This window comes from Aplysia californica, unplaced genomic scaffold, assembly GCF_000002075.1.
Source record: "Aplysia californica isolate F4 #8 unplaced genomic scaffold, AplCal3.0 scaffold00040, whole genome shotgun sequence".
Lineage (NCBI taxonomy): Eukaryota > Metazoa > Mollusca > Gastropoda > Aplysiida > Aplysiidae > Aplysia > Aplysia californica.
In genome coordinates, this window is record NW_004797310.1 from 741,961 (window position 1) to 752,336 (window position 10,376).

General features: G+C 41.5%; 1 protein-coding gene across 1 annotated transcript in view; it reads right to left on the reverse strand.

Moving 5' to 3' along the window:
- Positions 1–10,371, reverse strand: part of LOC101859309 (phenylalanine--tRNA ligase, mitochondrial) — a 14,085-nt gene extending 3,714 nt beyond the window's left edge. The window contains exons 1-5 of the mRNA XM_005092051.3: positions 10,083–10,371; positions 5,870–6,511; positions 2,678–2,837; positions 1,504–1,635; positions 427–587 (exon numbers count right to left, since the gene is read on the reverse strand). Coding sequence (XP_005092108.1) covers positions 427–587; positions 1,504–1,635; positions 2,678–2,837; positions 5,870–6,478 — 1,062 coding nt within the window. The 5' untranslated portion in view covers positions 6,479–6,511; positions 10,083–10,371. The remainder of the gene's footprint in view (positions 1–426; positions 588–1,503; positions 1,636–2,677; positions 2,838–5,869; positions 6,512–10,082) is intronic.
- Positions 10,372–10,376: the final 5 nt, after the last annotated feature.

The window sequence follows — 10,376 nt, forward strand, 5'->3', positions numbered from 1 at the left end:
CCCCCCCTTTTATTCGATACCTTGGAGTAGGAGAACCGAGTTCGATTCCTGAGTGGTGAGAAAATTTATAACAAGTATCGCGATCATTCTGAAGGGAGGTCATATCCCACTAAACCCAATTAGTCCCTGACAGGCAGGGTCGGAATTCTACCTCCTACATTACATATAATTGTGTCGATGGGGGCGTAAACATACAATTTCTTTATATTATAATGAGTTTTTCTCTTTTTTAAGAGGGGAAAGGCAGCGATCAACAGTAACATCCTTAAACAAAACATGCATAAAAAATAAGTCAAACCATTTCTCAGCAGCCTAACGAACATTATTTATTATAATTTATTCTTGTTGGTAAACACATGACTACAAGCAGTCCTCTAAATGAGCAATATACATTACTAGAGGACATGGAATTCAAAAGGCACCAACCTTATAGATGATGCTGTCATTGAAGTCTTTGCCCTCAAACTGGTGCAGGAACCCAGAGTCTGTGCTCCAGAACAGACGGATGTCCGGAATGGAAAACAGTTTCATGGCCAGTCGCTCCAGGCCTAGACCAAAAGCCCAACCAACCTTATTTGTGGCACCAGCTGTAAGAAATAGAAATTGGCTCTCAAGCATCGAGACTGACAAACACAGAATGATAATTCTTACAACTTAAATTTGCTCTACCCCATTTAATAATAATAATAATAATAATATATAACATTTATATAGCGATTTCCAAAAAAAAAAAATATGGACATTCACCTCAAATAGTGGCAGTAAAATATAAGAAAATCAGCTGAGATCAACAGCCTTTTCAACAGGAATGTCATGTTTAGTTAAAAATCACAATATATTCCTCTTCCATCATAGAACAAAGTCTATAAAATAGTGTATCCTGATCATCACATTGAGGTGCCAACGGGCTATGAAAAAAAAAATCGAAGTTTTCAGACCTAGTCGAAATGCCCACGCGCAGGGACTCAAAATTTACAGATCATATTGTCTAATACATCTTGTTTCAAGTCAATTTTTATATCAAGTGATATTATTACATGCACAGAGAGATTGTGTAAATGAATGAAGTCAGGCAAAAAGAGGACCATTTTAGAAATTTGCATTTTCGGGATTTATCCCGAATATCAGCACTTCTGATGGCAGCAGGAATGATATAGAGATACTTTTCTTATCAAAAGAGCTGAATAATAATGCTTGTGAATGAAGTCTGTCAACAACTGTAACAGTATAACCGAATCCACTAAGGTTAGTATTCAGAATTACCTAAAAACTTTTAAAGGATTTATTTTACTCAATATCGACACTTCAATACAAAGGATGGATCAAATATTTTTCTTTCACTACAAAATAGCTTTTCTTGTCTTTTCCAGAATCTGTCAGCCCATATAGTGTAGTGAGCCAGAAATTTGGTACATGAACAGACATTTACATGTACACCCAATATGACCAAGAATTTTTCTGCAAATCATCAACAAAACAAAACTACAAAAAAAAATACATTACCAGAATCCAAAAGTTTCTGCTCCATGACACCACAGCCAAGCATCTCCACCCATTCTTCCTGGTGGTAGATCTCAAGCTCCCACGAGGGATGGGTGAATGGGAAATACGCATCCACCCATCGCATGTTCAGATCTGATGTTGAGCAGACAAAATAAATACTGTCAAACCTGCTCTAATGGACACTTGTATATAAGACAATCACCTGTACAAAAGACCATTTCCCATTTCCCACTTGCGTTTTCTTAACATTATTATAATAGACCCTATGTAAAGAAGCAACCTGTCTACAATGGCTACTTTTCTCCTCGACAATGGGAGGCCCGTCTTAGACAATTTCGTCGGTACATCGTAATCATATTATTTTAATACAACCAGACCAGTGGACACCATTCTGGCCCTTGAGATAAATGTGCTTCAGCACAACTTGGCACCAGGCTATGTACCAGAGTGACAACTCATGAGGCCATTTAGGGAAAGCAGAGACTGCAAAAAAAAAGAAAAGATAGTTAAGCTGCAGTAATTTATATTACCAGAACACCTATTCTCAAGCATACAGTCAACCAGAACATGTAGATACGAATTAATATTCAAAGAAAAACATTTGTAAAAAAACATGAAAGACTGCAAAAACAAATACAACATGTGTACATACATATAAGCATACTCTTATGACTTTGCATGGACAATTTTCATAAGACAAATGTTGCAAGACACAAGTGCAGAAATTAATAATATATTTTTAAAAATCCCATCGCCAATTTAATTCCCAAATTATTAGAAAAACAGTTTTAGTTTTCAAACAATAGTGCATCTCCTCCTGACAAGAATTTTTATCCAAAAAAAAAATCAATGGTCTATATTTAAATTGAGAAGCTATACAGAACTGATTTATCTAGCATCAAGGCAACTTACATAAATATCCTTTCCCCCATTTTTGAAACACCAAAGAGGGTGGAAGACTTATTTTTTCAGGTCCACTGAATGAGAATTACTGAGCCATGAAACTTTGTGCACTGTGCAGGATGCATGTACAAAATGAAGTAAAAGTGTCTAAAGATATTAATATGCCACAAGTGTCTGCAAGATTTCAAGAACTTGAACTTCATGACACATTCTGAGCTATCTTGATTCCTCTCTAAGAATAATAATTTATTATTACAAGTTTTCAGCTCACCCTCCCCAAAAAGGCATCGCATTAGAGCCTCAAGGCACACTTTCAAATCATGTTCCACCAACTTGGAAGTTTCTAGAGAATGAGTTTCCTGTCTGGTGTTGTCTCTCCTCCCATCCTCAAACAGACTGACACCTGACAGGTCTGACACCTTGTTGAATAGCTGCAGAAAGACAAAAAAAAAACAATGGTTGAAACTTGGCAGAACATGCACTTCATTTCAAAGACATCATACGGGAAACTTGTTGACAGCACTGTTCTGGACAGTCCACCTGCCTGCAATGGTACAATTTAATAAAATAGGACAGTCTTGTGGAACAAAAGCCTTCTGCTTCTTCCCCACTCCCCTGTTAGACAGCAGTGTAGAGAATTGGTTGAGTTTCTTCAACTCAGAGTATAAATAATCTTAACACAGTAATTTGCAATCAAACCATCCAAACAGCCATAAGCTATATTCAAGAGAACTCTACTCTTGATCATCTAACTTGACTAGGCTTTTAAATTTTCTATAGTATTCACTTCAGAACAGGATTTTCTCTCAAAAAGCTGGGCTTATCATTTTTTACATTCAACTGACAAAATGTTTGTAACTGACAGAATGAAGCCTACATGAAAGGTCTGAGGAGGCCTGTGACTGACGGGTACTTCTACAGGGTCCATGACACAATTAGCCTAACTTCTGATCCAGCAAAACTTTTCAATTTGAATTTAACAAAAAGTTCAGCTGGAGCTGTACACATGTACAGTAGAACACGACTATAGCGGCACTACAGCGGGACCTTACCGGAACCCCCCTTTTTTTTCTCAATGTAAACTCAATTGCCAGAGCTCGGGTTTAGCGAGGCAAGGAAAGGCCCGAACTCGGACACAGTGGGAGAGATCGGACCAGCTCTAGCTAGGGGGAAGGGGTTGGGGGGCTGTAGGCGGGCTCCAAACAGGCAGTCAGCGGTGCGGCGTTGTGAATGGCCAGTCCAGTGATGAGTGAGGTGAAGCAGGTGGCAGAGAGATGCATTACGTGAGCCATTCCAAAAGTTTTTGTTTGTTTTGGTGAGCGTTTTTACGGCACTCACAACTGCATAAGGTCATATGAGCGTTTGAATGTTGCCCGTGTGGCGGTGCAGCCTACTCTTACCGATTTTAGACCACCAAGGGATCTTTAACGTGCGCAACTTGCACATGAGCCCTCTGAGACTTTTCGCCCTTGTCCGAGAAGACTAGGTGTAGATCTTTCCTACCAGAAGATCAGGGGTGTGGCAGAAAGACAGCAGTTTGGAGGAGCCAAAGAGCAGTAGAAAGGCTGCAGAAGAAAGACTTAGGAGCCCAGAGGAGGGGGCAAAGGAGGTGAGGGGGTGGGGGCAGAAAGTGGAAACGAAAGCAGACAACAGAACATTGCTAGAGAGCTGGAAAGGAGGTGAAAGGAGACAATTTTAGAGAAGAACATTTTTCCGTCGCTACCCGGATTCGAACCCGGGACCTTTGAATGAGAGGCCAACACCTTCACCTCTAGGCCATGAGAGCCCCCACTCCAAAAGTGATGTGCCGTAGCTTAGTTAGAGGCTCAGTATGAGAGGGTAAAGGCCACAGCCCTAGGCCTAGACTAGGCCAAAAAGTAAAAATAAAAGAAGAGGAGAGTGAGTAGTGTGTGATTCCTCATTCATTGAATTGTGATCGCTGACGCTCACAGGCATACGCACGCATCCAGTTCACCAGTTCTACAGTTGCTGTTCCAGTACGATAGACAGCACAAGCAACGAAACCGAGTAAATGATGGCTTCCAACAATGACAATAGGGAATGATTCTCACTCGAATTAAAAGCCGAGATAATCAACGAAGTTGATAAGAAAAGGAAGACTAATCAAAAGCGAAAATTTTATTGATAGGGAAGGGAGGTATTCATGTGAATTTTTAGAAGTTTTTCGGTAATTTGCTCATTGCATTCCTATAGCGGGAACTCGTTTACAGCAGGATTTTTCTTCTGGAACAAAATGTCCCGCTATAGCCGTGTTCTATTGTAATTGATTGCTTCTACAGGTCTACCACAAGTCAAGATGCTATCCCATTATACTGCCAGCCCTGGTGTACTGCCAACTTCACGTTCATCCCACGGTAGATAGTATTTAGGACGGGGTTTCACTGTACTCTAAAACTAGTCTTCGTATTTTGAAGTAAGAATCTTTTTCAACAAACAACCATAAATTCAGTATACAGTGGAACTCGGATTCAACGAGCTCGGATTCAACGAGAGGACATGGATTCCCCGTTTATTTTTCTTCTTTGAAATCAATACAAAATAATCTGGATTCAACAAGCACTTAAATCAGCAAGTTCGGATTCAACAAGGTCGCTTCCAGGGTGAACAGTGAACAGTCCCCGCAGACGAGGTTTCACTCATTTTTCTTCCACAACAAACTTTATCTATTCTCGGAAACCATACATTGCACCTGTATCGTGAACCGTTATTCACTTAGTCGATTGCATGCAACCAATCCGTGGCCTTCTTTCATACCAACATTTGCCTTGTTGGCAAGCGTGTGTTGGGATTGGATGGGCGCCTGCACACGTGTGACTGTGTGCGTGTCGGAGGGCACCAGCTGTCAGGGTGTGGAACATCGCAGATACAAACGTGTCACAGTCTTTTTCTCCTCCCTCGGTAACTTACCATTACTACAATGATAAGCTAGTCTTGAAGTAGATCTACGTAATGAATTGTGTGCTGGCCTATGGAATCTAAAGTTGATGTATGCTAGGCTAGGCTCTACACAGCATTTTGGCAAACAAACGAGATGACACAGGCTTGCATTTGAACTAATCGGTCTTTTTTTTGTGCACAGCTCATAATATGCAGGCATTTCAAGCACCACTTGTTACTTCTCTTTATAAACATTACTTGCTCATTGGCTGTAATTATCTACACAAAACCTCATGTTTGCTGTCACGAACACTCGGATTCAACGAGATTTTAGGTCAGCCCGGCGACCTCGTTGAACCTGAGTTCCATTGTATTTATAATAATAATTAGTTTGGTCAACTGAAATAGCATGATTTCGATGTTTGTATCTCTGTGAAAACATTTTCTGTGTCGAAGCTGTCGCATTAGAACAAATAAAAATTTGAATCAAGCACAACAGCTTTGAAAAGAGAGAAAAGCGCTTCAGAAAAAAAAAAAAAAAATTCATCAACCTTGCAATGCTCACCTCAAAATCTGAAAAAAGGCGCACCCCCTCCATTTGGTGGAACACTGGGTAATGAGTAGCATCTATGGCATCCCGTCTGTACACATCCCCTGCAACGATGAAAGCATCAAGTCCGGATCGAACGAGATCCCTCTGATGGGCAGATGTGTGGGCCCTCAGCATGTACTCCGAGTTGATGTAATAAGTGTCCGATGGCAGTCGACTTACGTGATTCTGAGGCACTAGCAGACTGTCAAAGTTCTGTTCATGTGTGACCACTGGGCTTAAATTGCTATAAGCTGAAAATATTGGGTTTCCTCTCCTCAAATACGACTTATGGAAAAAAGACTCGATGCGCTTATAGATCAGATGTAAAGGATGATGTTCTTTGTTGTGTAAGTTTCTACCGATCTTTGAGACAATTGTTGGGGTTGCATTTGTGAAGTGGTCAGTGGGATATGATTTGCCAAGAATTTCGACACTGTCTCCAAAACTGTGGCACACTTTGTTGGCAGGTGAGTGGTGTTTTGCTTCCCTGTGCAATGAAGCAGTGATTCTCAAGTATGTAGTGCATGCAGAAGACGGCAGAACAATGCGAGAGGTGTGCATCATCTGCCTAAGGAGCACCATATTGACGTCCTGATTGGGTAAATTTCTTGTCGGCTGAACAGAGGCAAAAAGTATATCAGATCAGGTCATATTATGTAGAAAGACATACAATACAAAAACACAATTTTGACTTCAAGTTCAAGCTGATCTTAGTCTTACATATAAGAGCTAATTTTTGTGACTTCTGCTACCACAGTTAGAGAAAATGCTCTTAGATTTTAGTTTGTCGCCAGAGTAGTTACACTGGAGATTCAGAACTTTGGAAGGAAAATAAATGATTCCCCCCCCCCCCAACCACACACTGTTTGTAATAATATGGTACAAGAAAGAGCATTTCTAACCAGGGAAATATGATCAATTTTAAGCATGTATGCACAACCAACCTAAAAGAAAATTGAAGACAGGAGCATGGTTAGTAAGGAATCTTGAAGACCAAATAGTAGAGTTCACCCCATGGTACCTGCTGCAAATATTTAATCGAATAGAATCTAGTCTTATCAATACACAATACACTTGTGTGGATCAAATATAAAGTCGTCCATGTTTTGAATTAAATCTTAAAAATGAGATACAGTGGAAACCTGATATAACAGGGATGGTGGGAATAGAGAAAAAGTCCTGTTATATCCGATCCCTGTTAAATCAGAAATGCAAAGAAAGTAAGCATTTGTGGACTAATCCAGCTGTACTTATTCATGGATAGTTTCCCTTGCCACAAGTACCCATGAACAGGGGTTTTGGCACCAACTTTCTCCTTGCCTCCTTAAACTCCATCAGAAGAATTTGGTCCACAGCATCTGTGTCGGGCAGTCTCATCTTTTTTCGATCCAGAGCAAACTTTCCATTGGAGTATGCTGCCACTATCTTCTCTCTATACTCTATCCTTGATGGTGAGAATCGACTCTCGTGGATGTAGAACTGACGACAAATCTCTGCCAGTGGAGCTGGCTTTTTGTCTACAGTCTGGATTATTTCGTATATTTTGTCAATTGGAAAGCATTTTCTCTTGCGCTTGACATCGTTGGTGGCCATAATGAAAGAAGTGGGCTTCGATCTAGGCCGACCGGTCGTCCAGAGTGCGTTAAGCTTAGATCTACACATGTAGCCTACTGTTGTTCGTGAACAGTCACAGTGTGATGTGGTGCATGCGTGTGTGCTGTGAACTGCGAAACAACAGATTTGGCCATGCGGCAGGCCTGCTCATGACACATTACATGTGCGTGTTTCTATGTTTCGGGATAGATCGAGGTCTGCAGCACACCGCAGCCCTCTCTCCCTTCATCCGCTGCGTGTCCTTGCAGTGGCTCTCTCTCTCTCTTCTCTCTCTCCCTTACTTTGTATACATTGTTAATGAGCCTTTGTTCCTGCTATAAACGGTTGGGCTCCAATGAGGCCCCGTTATTGACTTTTAATAGAGACAAAGAGTAGGAAAAAACGGAGATTTAAAAAATCCCTGTTATTACCGGGCCTGTTTTATATGGTTTCCACTGTACTTGTGTGGCATCGTGGTGAAATCAGGTGCTCGTCAAAAATGATCTTACTTTCACTTTTTTTCTTCGACTTGTACCAGTGGGTGTCGCGGGGAGATACAGGCATCTGTCTGCAGCAAGGCGAGTGGCCTGTAGGAGGGACATCCTGTGAGCTCTAAGGGTGTCTGCAACAGGTTCACTTGAGTGTCGCCTTGGTCTTCCTCTGGCTCTCCAGGCACAATATTTGATGTTGTATGCCCTCAGAGCTGGTTGGTTTGAGGGCATCTGTGTGAGGTGTCTGAATCACTTGATCTTTAGGTTTTGCAAAGTGTGGTAGAACGGGTGTTGCACCTACCATGTCCCTTATGATTTCATTTTTTATTTTGTCTCCTCTTGTCTTGTCAACTGCTCTTCTTAAACATTTTATTTCACATGTGACCAGCTTCCCTAGAGTACTTTTGTTAGGGACCATGTCTGGCACAGATATTGAGCATTGGTAGGAAAATGGCATTGGTGAGCTTCGCCCTGGTGCTCACAGGGATATTGGGATGTTTCAGGAGAGGGGCAAGTTGATAGTAATGATAGCTGACTAGATTGGCTTTCTGGAATCTAGTCTCTATTTCTTGATCTAATTTTCCATTTTCTGTGAAAATGCTGCCCAAGTATTTGAATTCGCAGCTTTGTTTTAGTTGGGATCCATTGATGTTGATATCTACTTTGTCTGGTATCCTGCTAACTGTCATGACCTCAGTCTTGCTAACACTGATCTTCATGTCTTATTTCTAGCAGCTCGCATATATTTAGTTGGTTCATGATATGCTCCGGTAGTTGAGTCTTGTTGTTCATCATTGCCAGGTCATCTGCAAACACGAGTTCGTTGAGTGCATCTGGGTCTTGATTTGCCTCCTTTGTAATCTGGTCTATTTAGATCACAAAGAGCAGAGGGGAGAGATTGAAGCCCTGCCTGCCTGACTCTGGATGTTACTGAAAACCAGTCCAATGTTCCACTGGTAGTGCGGACTGCGCTTCTGCAGTTGGCATAGATAGCCCTGATGTTGTCTAGCAGTTGTCCCTTGATTTTGATGTCGTACTGCTCGAGGATCTTCCATAGTCTTGTATCTATTTACTTGATCAAAGGCTTTTTCCTGATCCACAAATTACGAGATGGAGATTTTGGTCGTATTCCAATGCCCTCTTACACAGTTGTCAGAGTGCAAAGATTGCATCAGTACACCCTCTTCCTTTTCTAAAACCAAACTGGGCATCACTGGGAAGATGTCAAAATTATGACATTGAAAAAACACTTTTCTGCAGATGGCAATTTTTTTTTCTGGCAGCTCAATTACCTTTTAAAATTTTACATCTAGATCTAGATTCTATTTCTATGTGGATTTTATCTGGGGGTGCCCATTGCGGATGGGATTGGGTCAGTCCGGGTCAGGGGTGATCGCCCCACTCGTCGCCTGAAGCGTTTGTTGTTGAGGCGATGAGTCGGACGCGATTGGCTTGTGCCACGATAGCCGCTTTGAGCCCTCAATCTGGCTTGCTAACCGCCCCAACCCGACCCCCCAATGGGCACCTCCTATTAGTCCTTCTGGCTGTGTAGCCTACTATTATATCATTGAATAATGTATTGTTTATTGTAATTGTATGGTGTGTTGATGAGCTGACAACGACTGAATTGAACGAAGTTGGCAAGTTGGGAGTTTGGAAGGAAAAAGAATACGAGTTCTTCTGCAGCAGCACTGATTTAGATAGTACAATCAATAACATAGATTCTAGATCTAGAATCTAGGGTGGGTCAAGTCAAGTTTCTCCCTTTACTTACTTTCTGAGTCTCTAAAAATCTGACTTTTCATAAGCCAAGCCGACCCGACGAGCGGGTAAGATTGAAGAATACCTGACCAGCGGACTGACTTTGCCTATGTCTCAACCTTAGGAATTCATGATTTTCCCCAGTTTTTATCTCTCAATGGAGAATCTCGAGCCGGTAGATCTAATCTAATCATTAAAAATTTCGTCAGGGGGGAGACCCCCTTGAACCCTGAACCCCCCCACCCCCTCCTTCACCCGCCGCACCCACCCAACATTCTCGCGCAATAATGTATACAAGTGATCCGGTATTCTTCAATCTTCCCGACGAGCGGATCACATACCTGCTCCTAAAAAGAAGGCTACAATGTTCGTATTTCTTATCTCTCGACTCTTGAATCGTTGAATGACTTTTGGGACTCGCCAGTCGCCGCAAAGCGAAAGTAGGAAAGGGGAACCAGGAAAACGGAGAGCTGGCAAGTGAAGGATTTTTTGCCTGTCTCATCAACAGCCAAAATTAAAACCATTTCAGTTCTTAGCTTTCTCTAAAACATTGAATGTATTCCATACTTCATCTTCAAAAAGAAATATTCTTCGAAAGATACATTCTAGACTCCTGAATAGTAGATATCTAGATC